The following is a 21,829-nucleotide window of genomic DNA, read 5'->3' on the forward strand; positions in this document are numbered from 1 at the left end:
GCAGAAACTCCACACGCATAGCTCCCCCAGCCAGATACAACCACACCAGCTGAACATATCCTTGGGTCATGGCACAATTGCCAGCTACTGAAGGCTCATAAATGCTTTAAGTGTCACAGACACAGCATGTGCTGTCAGAAACTGAGCAGAAAGCAGTTCTCGAAGCCATAAAAAGACATAAAATATCAGATTTGTTAAAATGTCTTTTAAGAAGTTTCTCTCCACAACTCCCTTTATTGCTCTCGACCCAGTAAAATGTGAGAAAAAGGCTACTGTTCTTCCAAATGCACAGCCGCTTTCCCATCCATAGCCAACCTGGCATGTCCTGTAATACTGCAATAAAGCTGTTGCAACTCCTTTTTACCCTTTTAGATAATCTCAAATTCCAAGACCATCCCTTCAGCTGTTAGGTATTATAGACCAGGATCAATGAATTTATGCTTTGTTCTCCAAGAGCTTGCTCTTCCAGCTCAGAATATGGTGCAATTTGTACCGAGTTCCCCATCCTGACAGGAAAGGGACAAGGAGGTCTGCTAAGTGTCTTTAATCTACAAGAATCATCAGGAGTTGTTAAAATGGGGGGTCAACAGCAGCTGTATGCCACTGCAAACCTCCCATTCTATCAGATTATGAAACTTACTGCTGCTCTTTGCTATCTTGTTTGCAGGAAGGCTGATGAGTTCAGAAGAGAGACTCATGATGCTAACAATACCTGTGCCTTTCCAGTCTACCCTTCCACAGGGCAAAGGTCTGGCTATGGTATGGCAGAGAAGGCGGCAAAACCTGCTCAGCCCCTTGCTCACAGCCATAGTGCAGTGTACTTAACATACTTAAAGGTGAGCATTTTATGCCAACTTTCTGATGGGGAAAAAGACTGAAACTCACCCAGTGCTGCAGAGGCCTATGCCAAGAGCTGAATAGCTGTAGCCTCCTCAAACTTTGCAAGACAATCGTGTAGCACCTCTGCATCTTCAAGGCAACACGGACATGGTGCCTTGTCCTCCAGATCCTCTCTGCTGAGCTGAAACAGAGCACCACCAGCAGTCAGGAGCTTAAGGCTCTTCTACAATACGGTTCACCCTCTAGTGGCTGACACAAGACCTGTTTGCCTGCACACAAATTTGGGTAACCTCTGGCCAGGTGGGTACATTCTGTCCAAGTCTGGATGGCATTTCACTCTAACAGTTATGCTCTTCAAGTTATGCTTTAACAAGCCAGTAGAACCAGATCGTTAAGACTTCCTAAAAGCCAGTACAGAAATACATGGTATAGGATCAGCATAACATTCTAAAACAGGGGAGTCCCCATCTTACAGTTGCTTACCATAACACAGGAAATTAACAAGTACACAAAACAGAAGGTAAATTTGTAACAGGTTTTATTAAATTTATATATAAATTACATTCCTGTGTGTCATGCTTGATTGTATAGTTAGATACATCCCATTCTGCCTTGAGTGAAGATGTTAATTCCTACAAAAACATGGCTGAGAGAAGATGAAGCTTGTGGCTTCATAAATAGGTGAGACTGCAGCTTAAAAGAAATACGAGTCTGCTATGCCACCTAAACCAAGTAAAACGTATTGGTTGCCTACATTGATTCAGGTTTCCATAATTTCCCTCAGGAAAAGCCAGACAATGCTGACATCAGTGAAGTTTTGCCATGAGTAAGGATTCAGACCCATCACATCTATCCACACCAACATTCCCAGTGGATGAGGGGTATTCTTTCTAGTACTCTTCTTGACAGTCCCCATTTATACTGCTTTGTATCATCAAGAGGCCTCAGAGCATGTAAACCACATTGCTTCCAGAAGAAACTGGATCAGAAGACTTGTTCCAGCTGCTATCAGGAAAACTCCACAAGGCAGTCCAAAACAAAGGCTCCCAAAACACACACCATGTAGATGTCAGTGTCTTCAGCCCCAGTCCTTGCTGCACTGTGCTGGCACTCGGCATTAAGGTGGATCATCTACTCTCTGAGTAGATGCTCAGAACAGGCAGGTCCTTAAGCAAATGATGAGTTCACTTTTTCAGCCTTGTGTGCACCACTTTGGAGAATGATGTTTACTGCAGTCCTTGATACAGAGCAAAATGCATATGGCTTTCTGATTTTTTTTTTTAACCCAAAATAAGCACAACTGGAAAGTTCACAGATACAAAATAAATTTTTTTGACATCTACTTACCTGTTTTGGGGAATCAGTGAGATAGCTGGGATTTGCAAGCCTAAAAATATCAAGTTTCCAAGTTACAATGAAATCCAGCAGGATGGGGAAACCATTATGCCCTTTGAAAACCCAAGCCTAAAGTGCTTTGGGAACTAGATATCCATGGCATCTTGTAACGATGCTTTTCTTCATGAAGATCAAGATTTTATTCACTAAGACAATTGCTACCAACAAGAAAAAAAAAATTCATATACACCTGTCATACATAATTTTTAAGCTTCCTCTACAAACAATATAGTTCAAAACCATGTTCTGCTTAAGGAACTAAAATGGGATTTGTTGGGCTTAACAGACCTACAGAACCAGTCTGACACTTTTTACTCCCTATGTAGAAACTAAGCCACTAAGTTTTGTTTCTGAAGCCCCCCAACATTCCAAAGGAAAAGTTCCCTGAGGAAAAAAAAAATAAATTAAGTGCCAGATTTCATGATACACACAATTATAGAGCACACAACAGCTGCAGTTCCTTGTTTTTCATGCAGACATTCTCTGGGCATCCAAATATTCCAGTACCTCCAGTGAGGCTCTCAAAAAGCACGGTTCTCTGTACCGGCAAGCAGCCAGATCACAGGATGCATAATCAAAATACTTCTGTTCACTTGATGGATTGCTGCTTCGTTTGGCAGCATTTGCAGCAAGTTGCACAGTCCAGAGGGGATCCCCTGAACTGGTGTTGACTATGTCAACTGACTTGTACTCAATTTGGACTACGCTTTGATCCTAAGACTGTAACCACTGAGGGCCTGTTTCTCACAGATCTAACTACGAGCATGTCGAAAGCCTGTTGTTTCCCTTTTCTAGTCTGGCATAAGATTCTTGCTTACTTGCTAGGCTGAACCAGCTCCAAGTCTTGGCAGTGTGGCTGATATCTCCTTTGCTGAGTTCTTTCTCTTCTGACCATAGAGGGAAAGAAAGCAGTTGAGTGGTTCATTACCTAGCAACTAAGATCATCACAGCACTTGGCTGTTGTCAGGATCAATATCCCCACAAAGTAGTGGAAAGAGTCTGCAGATGCACCAAGGAAAGTATCCTCACCAGGAACAGGCATGTTCTGCTGGTGTAGAAAAATCTTTGAGATCTACATGACTGATGGAAATATGGACTCCTGAAAACTTAAAGTGAGAGAGAATATGAAGTTTGTGTGGTTGGGATCAATGAATTAGCCATGGTCTGGCAGTGAGACACAGGAGATTCTTACTTTTCAACAGAAGACACATCTGAAGATGTACATATTAAATTATAAAGACTTGAGAACACCATTCACAACAATAAGCAGTTTGAGAGGGGTTTTTTTGGCAATGGTCATACTACATTGTTACAATTCTCTATCCTGCACAAAAAGCCAAGGACTTTTATTCAGAACAATACAATCTGGAAAGTTAAAAATGGAAATTAATTCAGCCAAATACTCTGATATGACAGCATACTGGTAAAGTGGTTTTTGGTCTTAAGTTCAGCAATCACTCTCACAGCAAATGCTGTGGTAGGGGCTGTTCATATGAAGCAATGAGTTTGGGCTGAAACATGTACACATCCAAAGAAGGTGGACACAAGCTGCTGTTTTCCACTGACTCCTTCTTCAGGATAACACAGCAAGGAAAAAAATCTCTCTTCACCTAAGTAACAGTCTGACGTGGTATTAGGAACCAGGACTTCTTTAAGGCATCTTCTGTTCTTCATTCAACTATGTTCCCTGGAATGATGCAGGAAAAAGCTCAAGAAGAATTCAGAAGCGCTGTAGCCTTGGAGTCAGGGGCTGGATTGTAGCTGGTCTACAGAGAGATGGGGCCTTGGGAGCACACAGCAAATGGGCAGGCCACATTTTAGTTAAAACATGTCTTGGATGCTGGTAAATGATTGTTTGGGCTCAAACACTTTGCTTGGATATAAAAGTAGGGGCCAAAACATTTGGCCATGGAGAAAAAAGGGTCAGTATATTGCATAGGGACCAAGGCAGTAGTCCCTTTGACAGAGTACTTCCTGAACAAACAGCTGTCATGTGGATCAAGTCTGTTCCTGTCCGGCTATAGGCCAAACCAATTTCAAGTCCTAGACTACTCCGAGCTTGCTGGCACTTGATACAAGACCACAAGTTATGCCAGCAGCTGTTTAGAGGGCAACCACAGAGCAGAATGTGTCAGAGAAATCGCCGTACACAGCCCACAAAACTTAACCCTCTGCAGGTTTCAGATGCCCGTTTTGGAGTTGATCCAGTTTCGATAGTAAGTCACTCGCGTGTACACTCCTGGTTTATTGGCCTTGCCACATTCATCTCCCCAGCTCACTATTCCCACAAGATACCAGATTCCTCTGGAGTTCGCATGCACCAGTGGCCCACCAGAGTCACCCTAAGGAGAAAAACATCAGCAGTCAGGAACAAAGTAAACAGTGTTCACCTCGCTAATGCAGCAAACCTCAAGTTGTTCTGTTACAACTGACACATACTTGTCTCTAGACCACAGCTGTAATTCAACATCCACACTGTTTACTGACAAGAGAGTGGCTGACAGCCTGTCTAATTCAGCCTCTCCGGCTCCAAACGCTCACATCTGTACTCTCTCACATGCACATTATAGATAAACCCCAAGCACTTAAGTGGGGACTTCAGCCCACGAGCCACAAAGCTCTTCATTTACGTCTGTCAAGATATTGAACCCCATAAACTTAATCAAGATTCCGCAAAATATGTTTTATTTCTAGGAAACATCACCTCCACCCCACCTATTTCCTTTTTACTATTACCTATAAAGACACCTACCTGGCAGGCATCCACCTGCCCCTCCAGATATCCAGCACACAACATTCCAGGTGTTATTGCTCCACCGTACACTTGTCTTCTATTACAAGTCTCAGTGCTTATAATTTTCACTTCTGCTTGTCGAAGCTCATTAACACTACGGCCTAAAAGAAGTGGCATTAGAATTTGCAAACAGGGCATGCAACTTAAAACACTCAAGGATTAGGACTGGCCAGATTTTCCTACAGCTTTTCTGCCACTACAGGCAATGAGGGGAGCTACCAAGACAATGTCTCCAGAAGAAGAAAGTTCCCACCCCCACCCCACCAAAGTCCTTCACTTGTACCCAAACATAACCCTTCTCCATCTTTCATCCTTACCAGATGCTTTTTAGCATAAAAGGCTAGAGATTTTTGTACATGTTTCAGGGTTCAATTCAACTGTAGGCTACAAGATAGGTATTTCGTCTTTCCAATGATATCAAGGACCTATTTGGTTAACAGCAATATAGCTTTGGACAATCACTACATACCCCAAGAGTCTACCATGAAACACAACCTATATAGTTCAATGGCTCTCATAAGCAGATTTATAGTCCCATCATATCTAACCTCACTGACACAGACTAATTTTAATGAAGCTCACTCAAGTCACTGGATGAACTGAAGCCCAATTCATGACTGAAGAGAGAATACCTAATGAAAACTGTCATGATACACCTATGACAAAGCTGAATGGGGAAGGAACTCATGTCAGGCTAAACCCAGGGGGGTTGGGCCAGTGGGATCAGAGAAGAGGATGTATTCAACCCACGCAATGCATGCAGCAACAAAAGAAAAGCTGCTCTTACTCCTATAAGGCTAACCTGTAGGGTCTTTCCCCCATATTCCAATCCACTGACCAAGCCAAAAAAAAAAAAAAGCAGCAAACTAAGTTCACAAGTGTAGCATTAGCACACGCACCTATAAAACACCAAGTCTAAGGAACCCAAAATAAGCAAAAACACTCATAAAACTAACAGCAGTCTTCTCAGATATGCGTGTGACAGGGCACAGGAAGGCAAGAGATGCTTACCATCATTCTTCAAAGCTCCCCAGCCTGTGACAAAACAGGAAGCATTGTCTGGGAAGACGTGAGACGCTTCAGGAAGACAGACACTGTGCACATCACTTGTGAACTCAATAGCAGAGGCAAGTTCCACAACAGCCACATCGTATTCATGATCAAGGACGAAGTCGCTGTATCTTTCATGAACTATAATCCTTCGGATGAGTTTTTTCTGTTTTGGAGGTCTCAGCAGAATTCCAAAGCTAGCAGTCCACCGCCGGGGATCTCTTAGTCTGCAAGATATTTGAGGTTATGTCACAGCCACATAAAACAAAATCTCCAAAGGAGCTTAGCTCTCCATTTAAACATCAAAACACAATGTGGCCAGGTTTGCCTAACAGGACAGAGAAGAGCCGAACTTCATGATCTTTCATCAGATACAGACAATAGTGGGCCATGAAAGGTCAGAGCACCCAAGAGTCCTAAAGGCCTGTAGGATCAGAAAGGCACGGATGACTTACCCTCTAAAGCAGTGGGCTGCAGTCACTAGCCACGTATGACTGATCACTGATGCACCACAGCGATGGATCCCATCAAGCTGAATACTAGCCTGCCACGGCCATTCTCCATCCTGCGCACGCTGCCCACCAATTATTCTCTCCACTCCTGCGAAGGAGAATGGCTGTCTTCGTATTCCACAACCTGTCAAAGAAAAGGCAGCTCTGCTTTAGCTGATTGAGGGAAACTGGGGTGTTACTTTGGAAAAGGCCCGCATGGCTGCGGGTACAGGTATAACAGGGAAGGGGTGTCAAGAGACAGCCTTCACCTGAAGCAGTGCCTCAAATAGCAGAGGAACCAAGTGTCATGGTTACAAGCATCTCAGGATAGATGTAGGGTAAAAAAAAGAAGTTTTGTAGAAGAGTCATTACTTTTTCATTAAGCCAGTTTTCAGACACACAAGCCCATATGTACTCCCATGGGAGATGAAGGCTGTATATCTGAGACACTGTTTATTTTCCCAAGGTGTAACTGTTTACCTAGTTAAGAAAAAATGTTGCCTCTACAAACCTTGCTTTGTTTGATACTTGACCAGAGGTGTACAGAGGGAAAAGTAACATACATAGCCATTAGTGTGTCTGCACACAGGTACACACACAGATTATTAGGCACAAAGACGTGCACTGATAATTAACCTAAGCATTTACATTCATATAGCTTTCATAATAACAGCATGTAAATTTCATCTAAAGACTAAAGCTCTCCTGGTACTATATGATAAAAAAGCACATCCATAGTTTGCTTCTGTTTTGTTTTTTTTGTTTTTTTTTTTTTTTTTTTTTTTTTGTTTTTTTTTTTTTTTTTTTTTTAAACAAATACTTCTTAAAAATTGAGTATGAAAACACTGAGGAACCCCCACATAAACAACAACCACACCAGGGCAGCTCTAAGCTTTAATACACACATCACCATCAAAATATGCATAAGACAAACACTGCATATCACTTGTGAACTCAGTGAAGGCAATATTCCCATTATTTGTAACATCCCATCTGTATAGCAAAGGCAAGACCAACATAGTCAGTATAGCTTTAAGTGTCACAGAACTGCTGTAGACTAGTTTGGAAAAAAAAAACCAACCACAAAATCAAACAAAAAACCCCACCCACAAATTAAGCAAACAAAGGATTTTGTCAGGTCACCTCCAGGTCAGCCTTGACAACAGCAACAAAAAAAAAAAAATAAATAGCCTTCTCTTCCTCCAACAGCTTACTTATAGCCACTGTGCCAACAGCACAATCATGTATTACTCTGCTGAAAAACGTTAGATCCAAACCAGTTAATTCTCAGAGTCCATTAAAGATGAAGAGCTAATATGCAAACACTCAGACTCTGCAGGGGACTGGTGTAGTCCCCTAGGAGGGAACTTATGCTGTCTCCCTGTTTCCAGAGGAGCTTTAAGACCTCATGGGGAAGCATAGAACAGGAGAGGGACTGAGAACCTGCCCCTCTCCAGGGCTGTGCCACTGCCTTGCTCTCACTGTGGACAGCTCTTCTCCCTCTCCCACCCTCTGGCCTTTCCCTGTATATTGCAAGGTTTAGCTCAAATCTGACAGACAGCTATTTGCTAAACCTTTCTGCAGGGAGGAGGAGGCAGGAGGAAAAATGTTTCTGGAGGATTTCAGCAAGAATCTTGGCCCACAGCAACTGCAGTCCCTGTGCAAAGCTCACTAACAGCAGCTGAACTACATGCCCCTACTTCCCATAACCAACATTAAAGCAAGTGCTTCCCACCCTATGAATCCCACCAAGTCATAATGTCTGATCCTGCAAAGACTACAGAACCAGCCTGACTGCAAGAAAATGAGCTGAAGTCTTTCCTGGCTCGTGCACTGTCTACCAGTCTAGTATCTTTATCAAGTTATTTTTCAAACTTGCATATCAAAAGTATAAGAATCTTGTAAACACAGAACCTACAGCACCATGTCCCTGGACCTTTTCTATAAAGCATTTGTACTTACAGTTGTTTAAAAGGTTATCTCCCTTTTCCTTATTCAACTCTGAAAAAAAAAAAAGACAAACACCACAGTGAATATATCTCATACTGCTATGTGATCTGGCCCAGCCTCCTTCCCTGTACTCAGCAAACACATGTTAAAATGTCTTGCATTGCTGCATGGATTGACAGTATGGTAAACGGAGTAATTTGCTGAAGTTCAGTTAAGCCTCTACTCCGCACTGAAAGTGTCAGGCCAAAGGATAAGTCTTTTCTGCCCTAGTTCTAAGCTAACAAAAGCAGCAGATGATTGCAAATAGATCCAAGTAACATCTACATGTGGTGGCAGCTGTGTGCAATATAGATGCCTGCATGCATTTGTTCAGGTTCAGTATGGCAAGGTGGTCAAAACAGTTTTCACAAATGCTCAGCACTGGGATTGACTAGACCTAAACTGTAACATCACTGATTTCTTTCCTACAAAACCCCCTCTGCCAGATTCTGAGGGAAACCAGCAACGGATTTATGCAAGAGGATTACTGCCCAGGGAACCTCAGGGCTTTGTTATGAACAGTCGCTACAGCAATCTTTCAAATAAGCAAAGGAAACGGCAGGGGGTGGAGAAGGGAACCATCTCAACCTTGCATTAGCCTTTAATAGCTTGAGGACTCTGCATGTCAGTACCTGGTGATACAGGTTCTTGTCCAATTCACTGTGTGCTTTAACGAGTTACAAATTAATCTGTGAACCCATGGTCACAAAGTTGGCCCTTCTTTTCATGTTGCGGGGGGGGGGGGGAGCGCGGAGGTAACAGACTATCTCATTCAAGAGAGCTAGGTCATACAAAGAGAGCCTCTAATGTGCAAAGGAGAGCTCACGCTGAAATCAGTGCCGGTAACCCTTTAGTTCTTCTTATGCCACTTTTTTCAAGTTCCCAGGCTGTCAGCCATAACATACAATTTTGAGAAGGCAAAAGAAAACAAGAATAGCCTATATTTGCATAGTAAAGTGAAACTCATTACACTAAGAACAGTAAAGTATGAGGAACAAATTCCAAGCTAAAAACACAAACCTAAGGCACTTGCCTGTGAGTCTAATGGTAGACTGGTCAACATCCAAGAACGTGGAGCTTGTTTGCAGCCTTCTGCGTAACACACGGTTGACGTGACCCCAGCTTGTTGCCTTACTGTCAGACGAGGCAAATTTAAATACCAGAACAACAGATGCCAGCACTCCACCACGTTCTGGGCTGCAAACCAACAAAAACAAAGTGGTGTCATTCTCTCTTTGCCCACTAATCCTCTTTGCTCTGCTTTGCACCATCTGCCTTCTTTATATGAAAACAGGTCTGGTCTGCACAGATGTATAGAACAAATAGCATAGCTATGCACAAGTAAAGGAAGACATGTCAGCAGGCAGCAAAATGCTTGGTTCTTGCTATAACAGTGATCAGAGGGAATTTTCTGGGAACTGTTATAAGCAGTACAGCTGAGACAGTGGGGAGGGATCAATCCCTTTGGCCTCCACACAGCTCATAGTCAGTAGGATACAGGTGGCAGTAGGAACAATACAGCAAGTTAAAACCCTTCAACAGGTACCCAACAGGCCATTCCTAACAACCATTTAAAAGACCCAGTTTAGAGCCACAGAAGTTAAAAAGGTCTTTCGGCATTTCTTTCCATTTATGTCACTTGTCCATTTATCGGCCAGTTAGTTCCATGGTATCTAGAGACAAAAACCTCAATAGTCTGAGTTATCAGAGCAAGCCATGATCACTTACTGTCAGTATAAAATATTGGGCCCAAAGGGGTCTAAAGGAAAACTGACTGAAGCCTAGAGGGAAAGACAGCAAAGATGTAGCTGAGCTGGTCCAGTGCCCAGTCACACAACAAGGTATCTGTAGTGAAAACAAGCTTGGAAGACATACAGTTTGGTCAACCTAAAAGGTGTAAGGATGTTCCTTGAAGTCTAGCTCCCAAGCTCTGTAATTTCAGTTGATATACAGTATAGGAAGCTTGTGGAAGAAACCAGCAACAGAAAACAATGTAGAACAGTTTAAGGAAATGACTCATTCCATTTAGAGACAGGTAAAGGCAAGAAAGCCCAGAAATGCTGTGAAGGACATTTGTGGGAAGTCTAGTGCTCTTTGCTGTCTAGGGAAGAATATGACACAGCAGAATTAATCCTTATAGAAATACAACTCTAAACCAGAGTAATGCGAAGGAGAGGGAAGCGATGGCTTTTATCGCTGAAAGTGATACATAATTACTGCAGAGAGAGGAACGACTTAAAAGCTCTCACACAGGACCTTTATACCTGCATGTCCCACTTGCCTCCATCCCTCAACTCTGCATCCAAGGAGAATAGTCACCTCCTGTGGTACACCATGCAAAGGGGTAAACATCAGCCTGAGCTTCCACAGGAAACATTAAGTGGAATAAAAAGCTGGTTCTGCATGTCTCAAGCCCGTAGCTAGTAGTGAAGGCTGGGATCACCTAGTAATTCAATTACTGCATCACAGCCACGAACAACTGCTGTTCAGGTAATCAATCTGCAAAAGTATAAGGCCAAATTTCTCTTCCTTGCTGATCTCTGAAGGTAACTGAGCCTTCAGTGTTGTTAACACCAAAGGAGAGTGATAACCAGCCAAGGCTTAGTCATCTTGCTGGTGTAATCCAAGCATAAACAACCAGGCATGCTCCATATGGTCAAGGGGTAGGAATACAGGATATTTATTACATCCCTGCTTATTCCTGACCTTCACTTTACTTACCTTAGACTCACAACATGGGACCTGATGTACCTTTTACTTAGAAAGGACCCCTTGAATAGTGCAGTTATCTGTTAAAGCAAAAAAGTGTGTTAAAATAGACCTGTAATATGTACATGCTCTCAAGATATGTCTCACGAGCCTCCAAAACACAAGAAAACAAACATCTTCAGATCTCCACATCTACAAAGTTACTGCTAAATTTCCATCAGAGATCACAGTACCAAAAGAAACAGCTGGGTTGCCCAATTTTGCTGTCCCTTCTGCTCTGTGGGCACCTGTTTCACCACAGCACTACTGGAACAGACAGTACCCATGCTTACCATCTGCTTGCACACAGTCAGCAATGCATCTTCAACTCACTAAAGCAAGGTTTGAAAGGTAAGGACAGCTACATGGGGACCAATCATAGGCACAATCACCTCTGACTCTTTATTTCCAATGACACAATTGCAAGAGTCTTCACCACAGGTCAGGCAGAAACAGAGAAACAGCTTACCATGGTTTCAATCTCTTGGCTCAGGTGCCTAAACTCTTCTGTGGTTTGCCTTTCATACTGAGGATCATACTCGACATTGGTGATTAAGAAAGATGCGTTGTAATATCGATCCTGATCTACAGAGAAGAAAAGGAAAGGTGGCTATCTCCTTCAGTACAATTCAGATATACGCAGCACCCCACAGAGCATGGGACAAGTAAGGATACCCAGGCTCTAGCTGTGACCCTGTCAGCTGTGGAATTACAGCTTTAGCAGCACTTCTGGAAAAGGGGACTCTGGATGATCTTGTTGCTCCATGGACCAGCTAGGGACTCATTTCTACTTTAAGGACCATCCCAAGTAGCTCTAAATTACACCCACTACAACATTTATCTGGGGACCATCTTCTCATCAGCCTGAGGTGAGCACAGGACGAGACACACCAACCCACATATGTCTCTTCTGACTCAGTAGACACACTCACTCCTTGCTAGTTGCACTCTGGCATGTCCCTGCCCTCTGAGAGGCAGGTGACCCAGAGCTCTTTGCATCCATTCAGCAGTCAGGTTAAGTTTAAAATCTGTCTCTCAGATGAATGGCAGAGAGGGGCCCCATAATGCAGAGTTTGCAAAAAGCAAAGCTCAGCTGTAGCTCTGCCATTGCTCTGCCTAGTGCAAGCCACAGCCTCATTGACTCTTGGTGAGCTGTGACAGCAACATGATTAGTTGCATACCAGCAGGAAGGTGTTTCCAAACTCCTCACACTGGATCTCAGAGACTGGGAATGGAATGGCTTGGCTTCATTCATCTGCTACTGAAACTGGGCCCTTGGCAACCAGGACTGATTCCTGGGCTCCAAAAAGCCTAAACTTCTGCCCTTACTCTTTCTGCAATATTGTTAGCTAGAGGTCCCAGGTTCAGTTTCTGCAAAAACGCTGTTCAAGAGCAAGCTTACTATGCACAGCCTAAGTACTAGGCATATCCCTGGCTTACACAGAAGACTGATAGCCTTTAGTTAACCATGGATACCAGTGGAGGCACCAGGATAAGACAAGAAACAAGAAGAGGGACAAAACTTAAATGTCTGCTTCAAGTAAACATTTTAAGTATTCTTGCAGGTTTTTCTAGTCAATTCAGATCTTTCATAGGGTCTAGTAAGTTCTCATGTCAATTCTATACCGGGAGTGAATACCTAAATCATCAGGCAAGACCACAGTAGCAAGCAAAACACAACAGATTCCTGAAGACTTGTAACAACAAGAGCAGCAATGCACTTACCATGGCACAAAAAATATGTTATCAAGCCAATGATGAGGGCTAAGCCTACTATCACTGACACAACAATGACTGCTATCTTCCATGGCTCTATACGTTTCGTTGCTCTGTCCATCTGGATCACTATCTGCATTGAAGAAAACAACATGAAGTTTATTACAAAGACAATGGCGCATCCTGAGCCAAATCATGGTACAGCTTAGCTGACAAACCTCACAGAATGAGGTAGATTGGGAAGGACCCCTGGACCCTGCATGTCTGACCTTCTGCTCAAACCAGGTACCACACTAGACTTTGTCCAGTCAAGTTTTTAGTATTTCCAAGGACAGAGATCCTTTAGCCTCTCAGAAGACCTGGTCCAGTCTCTGACCACACTCATGGCAAAAGCTTTTTCCTTATATTTAGTCAGAATTTCCTGCGTTCTAACTTGCCTCTGTTGCCTCACATGCACCCCTGAGAAAAGCTTAGAGTTGTGCAGGTATTGCTAGTAGAAGCAATTGCCCATCAAGAAGTATTACACAGATTTCAAGTGCAGCTGACTGCCTGTGCAGCTGCTTAAACTGAACATAAGTGTAATAATTCATGCCTGACCAAGTAACTTCTGCACCAAGGATACTCTAGGCTATCTGAGATGCCATATGACATACAGATTTATTTTTAGTTGGTATGAGTAGTAACAATTATTGATCCCCTACAGGGTTTGTGTTTTATTGCACCAAAACCACAAATACATTGTAAGAGACCACATCCTGTCTCCTGCCAGACAGTCTGTCAGAGGGAAGAGAAATAGCTACCTGTGTAAATGTGATATGCCAACAAAACCCAGACTTAGTGACTCCCTGAAAGCCAAGAACAGACCTGTAAAAGGCTTGGGAATTTGACTCACACATGGACAAAGGCACATAAGCCTTTCTCCTCCACTTATGTCCTCCTGTGCAGCATTAAGCAAGAGAACATTAGGAAAACTGCATTTTTGCGCATGTCCTCAGCAGCTTTGTTGTAGGATGATGCAAAGCCTTAAGCACAATTATTTCAGATCCCCAGTAATTCCACAGCACACTATGTAGTAATTGTTGTCATGACACGCACTGAGTCTCTACATCACGGTCGGCATTAGTACAGGATATCAGAAAAGCATGTGGGATAATCTCAAAGGTGCCTAGAGTGACAAATGGCGGCAGCCAGGTCTGGGGAGCAGGGACTCAGCTAGCTAGTCACCATGCTGTTTTACACCCACTGATCCATGTTTGTATTGCTGTGGACCAGACACACTAAATGCTATTGTCCCCTTTTCAGGCCTATGGCACAGCCATTTCTGAGCAACCTCTGACAAAACAGGGGCAGGAAGGGGCAGAAAGGCAAGCAGAGAGAGTAAGTCTTTGCAGGTTTTCTGACTACAAGGTGGTAAAGAAGAAACCGCAGTGAAATCAGAGCAGGATACCAGCAGAAGCTCCACCTTGGGCAATAAGCTGAGGGGGCAGATGAGCAGTGAAGACAAGGGTATGATGCACAAATCCAAGACAGCAAAAGATGGTGAAGTGGTGGGAGAGCAGAATGGGGTTATGCACTCTGCTTTTTTCAGCAAGAAAGCTGAACAAAGCTACAAGGAAGAGACAGTAAGCAAGGCAAACAAAGGAGAAAAATTTAAAAAAAAAAAAAAAAAAAAAAAGATAGAGCCACAGAGGAAGCAGCTGAGAGGTCTGCATACAGTGAGGGTGTGCTCAGCAAGTGACAAGGAAGTTGGAAAGAACTCAGAATTTAATTTCACATAAATGCTTGTTTTTGGCTAGTGACAGCGCTGGCAAGTATCCCAGTCCATTGCTTAAGAGGGAAGCAGGCAAGTTTTTACCCACTCAAACAGGTGGCATACTGGAAAGAAAAAGTGAAACAGGGTAGCTTCAGCCAGAACCACAACTGCAGGTGGTCACAATCAGCAGCTTGGTGTTACCAGAATACACAGGATGGGTGACCAGGATCAAGCCTTCTGCTTCAGAGTCACATGCCTAGTACCTCTCCTTCTGTTATGCCTGCATTATCAGGGCAAAGTTATGTTTTGGCAATGCACAGTCCAAGTTTTCCCCAAATCTAGCTGTCTCCCTAGTAGACTGGCTCAGTTCCCTGATGGCAAGGCTCTGCAAAAAAGACTGTAGGGCAGTTGGTAGGAGTCTGAAAGCCCAGGCTTGCCAAGATTACTTTGGAAGCTGCAAGTTGCAGTAAGCACATAATATACACATACTAGAGGTCAACTGGTTCCATGGATGCCTTGACTTCTTGCCATCTGGACGTTCACTGTATAAACTCTCCATTACCCCTAAGGACTTAACAAATGCAGAGATTCAAAAAAAACTTAAGATCAACAGGACTGTCCTGCCTCAGTTTCTTTAACATGCTCCAGCCTCCCATAGAGCACTCTCATCCTTGTCTCAAAGCTCGCAGTCTTTCACAGTCCCAGCTCATGAAATTGCAGCATACCTAATGGGCAGCCAATTACTGCCCTTGAAGGCAAGCCCCTCCACTAACCAGAACAGCCCACTATGGCAATTGCCCCTGCTCCTCCTTAGCTAGCCAACTCTCATGTTTTAAAGATTCTACTTTAGCATCTGACTTTGCTCTCCTCACCGAAGAGCTTTTGCTTTCCAGCCTGAGCCCCTGCCATCGGTCTCGATCAGACTGGTTCCCTGTGCTTCAGCTGTCCCCACCCCAGTGTGCTTCCACCTGAACGGCAATCAGGGCAACATCCCTCCATTGCTCTTGACACAGAGAACACGCAGCACAGCCCTGACAGCATATGGCTGACTCTGCAGATACCAAGGCAACAGTACTCGTTTCATAACCACCGGCTTTCTTGAACTGTATACAGACAGATTTCCTCAAGACGTGGCCTTGTGCCTAAGCTACAAAAGCTTAAGACTCGCACTTGAGAAACAAGCGTCTCGTTGCCTGTGGGACTCATGCTCTGACAGGCAGCACTGTCCTCCATTTCAATCTGTCTCTATTCCCTTTTTGTGCAAATATCAGCTACAAATCAACAAATGCTGGTGGCACAGATGCCCTTTCTCCAACATTTCAGAACTGCTTTCTCTCCACAGGTGACACAGATTTGCAAGGGAAAACTGATAGGAACTTAGGAACTGCTGGGGGAAATAGAGACATTTGAAATGAGGAATAAAAACCTCCTGCACTTCTGATACTGGTTTCACTTTAATTTTTTTTTTATGAAAACATTTTAAAGGAAACACTTCCATATATTTCTACATATAGGTAATTAATTTGTATGTAGGATATACAAATTAATGTGGAAATACCTCTTCAGACCCAAAACACTTTCCTCCCTTTAGCAACTTCTATCTTGCTAAGGTAAGTACCAGAACAAGAATAAAAAAAAAAAATCTCCTGTGCAATGGAAGCACCAAGTCTCATCACCTCCCACAGAGTAAAATTGCCATCATCCTTCAACTCTGATGCCTGTGTGCAGGACCCAGCCCAGCCTGCCCCCCCCCCCCTTTTTTTTTTCCCCCTGTTTTATCAGCAGACATGCTAGTCCCAGTTGTGCAGAAGGGTTGGGAAAGAAACACTGGTTTTAGCTTTGTAGGAAATACCTAATCTTTTATCATTCGTTTCAGGAATTGGCATGAATGCAGGGAACAGATGGTCTCATGGTCTTGTTTGACCACAAATCAACTATCATTTACTCTTTGAAGAACAGCTTGAGAGCAGGCAACACCAAACATATATTGCTTGTATCAGAGCAGCATATAGTTCCAGTAGCACTCAGGAGTTCTAGCCTTTGACACTGTCATGCTAGGGTCTATATTCACAAAACAAAACACACTCACAACTAGGTCTGGTTTCGAGTCTGCCTCTGCCGAGACATAGCAGGACATTTAGTGATAGATAGTTCTTGTTCAGGTTATGTCTGCTCAATGCATTCAGTCATTAATCACACATATTACACTTCCAACTAGCTTCTTCACCCCCTAGCCTTCTTGCTATTATGCCATGGAGGGCAGGATTGTTATGCTCTACCAGAACAACCACCTGACAGGGATTCCTGTGCCCGAGACATCCATGTCTGTAGTTAAATAGTTCAGTGGCAGACGGATCCCCCTGTTTAGGAATCAGACTTGTGCATGGTCTTCTCTGCACTCTCGTAACCAAGAAAACTCTACTCCACCCAGCAACACTTACTGGGCAGAGAAACACTGATTCTCTGCAGTGCATATGAAAGCAGAGGCAGAGGTGATCTCATCGTCTTCAGCCATAGATGCATCCTTTTTTTCTTTCTTCTTGTGGCAAAGAGGCACTGCTTAATAGATAGGTGTTCTCAGAAAACAGCCAATACCACAGCTGTCTGTGTAGATGCCTTCCAGAGTCGGGTGTTTTGTACAGCCTCACATTTCTTGCTTCCTTATACCACATGCGTTTATTTTTTTACTGCTCAAACTCCAGTAAGCTGTGAATTAATTGTCAGGGACACAGACAGGGGAATTCAGGTAACACCAATGCATTCATCCTCCAGCATGGATGAGGAGGATAACTTTCATTCCTCAAGAGCAAACCTTAACAAGAGATCAGAAGCCAGACTCCACTGGGAGATCTTGAAAGCTGAGTCCTCTCTGCTCTGAAAACCACCTCCTCATGGTCTGTGTCTAGCAGCTTTCGGTCTGCAGTGAATTAGTGATAAGTTTCAAAGCCAAGAACTTTTAGTTCAGTACAAAACTGCTTATCTTGGCAATACTATGGGTGAATATTAGACCTCCCTCCACCAATCCCTGTTCTCATTTAAAACATACTTCATTCCCAAGGAGCCCAAGACAATCCATAGAGACAGCAGCACCTGACAATTTTATATCACAGTTCATTTGGGTCTAGAAATGTAAGCTATTAAGTCTCCTACTTTACACATATTGGCTCTGAGCCAAAGAATGCATTTTGATCACTAAAAAGTTATTCCATACTGAAAAAAAATTCATCTGAATGAACTATTTTGGAAACAGCTATGTTTGTATAGAATTAAGTTATTTTAAACACAGTAAAGTTGTGTTTAAAGAGAGATATATTAAATCAAGCCTCAATACAGATGTTTTAATAAGTGAAATTTAGCAAGTAAAGCTACATTAATAGTTATTGGCACATTGGGAAGAAGAGTTGTATTGAAACTTTACAGAGCTAAAATTATCTGGTCTTCCTTGTGAAACCAAGGAGAAAACAGTAGGATTTCAGGTTGGATTTCTGATCAACCCCAAACGAATTCTTTACCTTCCAGTTCAGAACACTTACCCAAAAGCAAAAGACAAGCATGATACACGCATGAAGAGCTGTTTTTCCTGTCTCATCCTGTACCAAAGTCCCTAAAAGGTTACTATGTTCATTCACAATGCAAGTTCAGCTCCCACCTCTGCCTGACTGGATTTGATTCACTATATTGAGCTTATCCATCTCTTTTGGTAGAAGAGCTTTGCATTATCAAAAGCCTCAGTAAGAACAATACCAGAAAACTGATCAGAAAATATCTGTTCTGACAAGAAAAGGAAGTATAACTTATCATCTGTGTCCTAAGAAAAGGCACTAGTAACTGAGCTGCTAGATAAGCAGGGAACGGCTACCCTGTTCTGTTTTATAGAGCTGTGCTTGACATTTTCTGACTTCTTAAGCTAAGCCCTCATAGCACCCCAACCCATGCTTTTAGATGAATCTAAACCATGTTTTCTGGCACCATCTGTTTACTGAAGGTGCTTTGCTATGCTCTGTGTAGAAGTTGCATGTTTTCTTCTATATGATCTGCTGTTGTCTTCCTATAATAAGTTTACTATATTTTTTATTATTATACCCTTGCTTACTGATATTCCAATACTCTCAGAAGAGCCAATGGCAGAGCTTGGGTGTCACATTTGATGATGAAGGTCTCTCCACATTTATAGCCATGACCAGCTTTTCCATTCAAAGATGGATTCAGGCACATCCCTACAAACACTCTTCCTAGAAATGGGACCTTTCAAAAGACAACTGAACAGACTAATCTGCTGGCCTGGTGAGTACAGTTTGAAAATCCAGACTATGTCCCTGAAGCTATCTACTTTGGCAGGGTGGTTGGGAATGGCAGCAACTGACGTACACCTGGTTTAGTTCAGGAGTCCTTTAGCAAAAGCACAGGACCATGAAGCAAGACATACTAATTCCACTCCCACCTCTGCCACAAGCAATCACACCAACCTAATGCTTCTCTGCTCTCGTGGCATACTCAGGACACATACTTCTAAGAGAATGGGACAACCTCTACTACTTTGGGCATTGAAACAGAAGCAGCTAGTGCTTGCTTAAGTACTGCAAGACCCTTGTTTGGATGAGGTCAGTTACCTACCAGCCTCACTCACTCTATGTTTGATATCTCCCAAAGCAATTCTGATACAATGGAAGACTTCCAAACATTGAAGGGATCTGCTGAGGGAAACAAAATGTGTGTGTTCTTCTATGCGTCACGCTGAATCAGCTTGATCTCCCCACACCCTCAAACATCCCACAAAAACAGTAGGTGCTGCATGCCACCCCTCTGCAGTCAGATAGAGCATCACTAATGTATTTGCCACTTACTAATTGAGCTCCTCCCCTTAACCATCCAATTCTACCAAGGTCTTGCTGCTTCCCAGAAGCAGAATTCAGCTGGGCAAAGACAACAGCTCCAAATATTGTTCTTGTCATTTGTATCTAGATTTAAGGGCAGCATTCAGTCTTTCTGTTAACTCAGAACTTACCAGTAACTATATGCATGATGCCAAAATGCTGCTCACACAAGCTTCCCTGATTAATCACCTTTGCATTCAGCACAAAAGGTTTGTTGCTCCTTACTCTCTCATCCATTTTGCATACAACTTTTTGGAGGTTATGAGCTCTTTAATTGTTGGGATACAGCTGGCCTCCCATACTACTACAACTGTCTGTGGGACATAACTGTGAAGTGGACAACTGAAAGATCCTTGATCAATAACACATATTTCTACAGTTGACTGCCACAGCCAACATCTTGAGAAAGACCCCCATGTTCTGAAATAAGCTTTAGTACAACTAGGAGGGCTACTCACTACATAAGAACTTTATAATCTGCATGAACATGAGAGGCCATCCCAGTGTAAAGAGAATATTAAGTACATGGCCACTGACTGCAATCAGTTTAGGATAAGGTTCTGCAATTTCTACATCAACTTTACCGCTCAGATTTCCCCTTCTGGCTGCGTTGATCATAGACAAGTATCTTATTCTGTTATTCGGCCGTCCCAGAGTATAGTAGTATATCTCTGCTTTTCAGCCTTTGAAAACAGCTCTGCCTGCCTCCCTTCATCCCACTTTGACTGGTTGAAATCTACTCCAGAAGCAAGACACCAAACAAGCAGTTTTTAGTCTTTGTGGGTTTTCAGTTTGATTTTCATTCCAAGGCAGGGTGGGTAAAATGGTCTGGTGCCAGATTTGGTATGTTTCCAAGCTGATTCTGCACAGATTAACACTTCACTGGCTGCATAAGAAGCCCATGAAAATAAACTAGAGCACAAGAAGCTATTTTTACCTACTTTGCTGACCCTGTTGTACCATGCTGTTAAGCTCAGCGATTGTGACTGCAACACATTCTAACCGCACTAACACAAATGGCAGATCAGAGTCAGGGCACCGTGAGATGACTCTCACTGCTCCCCTACCACAACCTTTGGAGGCCATAGGCCACCTTGCTTTGTCACCCTACCATGCTGTAGAGGAGCTGGAGAGTTCTTGGAAAATAAATGCATTTTGGGTGAGAAGCAAGGGTGAAATATCAGAAGGATTACTGATGCATGGAAGGCAGCTCAAATCAGAAGCAAGCTCAGAGCTAGTGCCATTCTCCCCACGCCCTCAGTCAAAGCTCAAAATGTCCTATAAATCTACACATAACATAGCCATGCTGCCCAAACTACCAAGAAGCAAGTCAGAAGGCTGCGACACTCACCTCTGGGTACCACTGAGAGGTCAGCAAGAAGCTCTTCTGTTTGGGAGATGCACTTTCCTGAACACCACAACGCACTGTGCAGCATCTCAGCATAGACTTGAGGCTTTATCTCCCGAATTAGGAAAGAAAGGAGTCATAGGCAAGTCAGAACAAACAAGTCCAGCAAGTCTCAGTGACAGAGGCTTACCCAGTAGCATGATTCCTCCCCTAAAACAATAACAATATACTTCTTTCATCACACCTTTCATCCAGGAATCCCGAAGCCTTTTCAGAGCATTAACTACACCCTGCAACACCCCGAATCAGAAGAGCCATGAAAATTTTGCAAGGACGCAGAGTTTATTTCCTTCTTTGGTATAGTTAAAAACAAATCAGAAGTTATGGGCAGGACCAATACAGAAAAATTGTGTGTTCTAAAGAGACAACATTCAGTCCCAGGCCAGATAAGGAACTGACAAATTGATGCAGATTCGGTGGCATGTGCCTCAACTCCCTTGAGCTTCCTTGAAATTGGTCACTTGGCAAGACAAGAATTTGCCACCATAACAATAGATACATTCAATTTTGTCATTCTCTTTTGACTCCTTAGATGTTAATTTTAATTGTGGCCACCTAGCCACACACACATTTTTGTCCTGGAAAAATCCTTTTAGATCATAAACATTTCTGATATAAATATTTGCAGGCTCTCTAGATAAGGATTTCTACTTGTGCTAATTACAGCAAGTTAGCTGACAAGTCAGTTAACACAAGTACAAACTCTAACCTGAAGTAGCCTTTCTCAATCTTCTCTTGGGAACCCTTTTTTCAATTTTAAATTCTCTCAGT

The 21,829-nt window shown here is 43.0% G+C and overlaps 1 protein-coding gene across 1 annotated transcript; it reads right to left on the reverse strand.

Annotated features, from left to right (window-relative positions):
• Window positions 1-4,415: 4,415 nt before the first annotated feature.
• LOC309671440 (transmembrane protease serine 11E-like) lies at window positions 4,416-21,094 on the reverse strand (the record flags this gene model as incomplete). Its single annotated transcript, XM_082482673.1, has 10 exons — window positions 4,416-4,577; window positions 4,988-5,130; window positions 6,041-6,306; window positions 6,535-6,715; window positions 8,533-8,571; window positions 9,593-9,756; window positions 11,281-11,348; window positions 11,777-11,892; window positions 13,033-13,156; window positions 21,002-21,094. 10 exons carry the CDS (start codon window positions 21,092-21,094, stop codon window positions 4,416-4,418), a joined length of 1,356 nt encoding a protein of 451 aa, XP_082338799.1.
• Window positions 21,095-21,829: the final 735 nt, after the last annotated feature.

The sequence above is a fragment of the Vanellus vanellus genome, assembly GCF_965231255.1.
Source record: "Vanellus vanellus genome assembly, chromosome: 4".
NCBI classification, from domain to species: Eukaryota; Metazoa; Chordata; class Aves; order Charadriiformes; family Charadriidae; genus Vanellus; species Vanellus vanellus.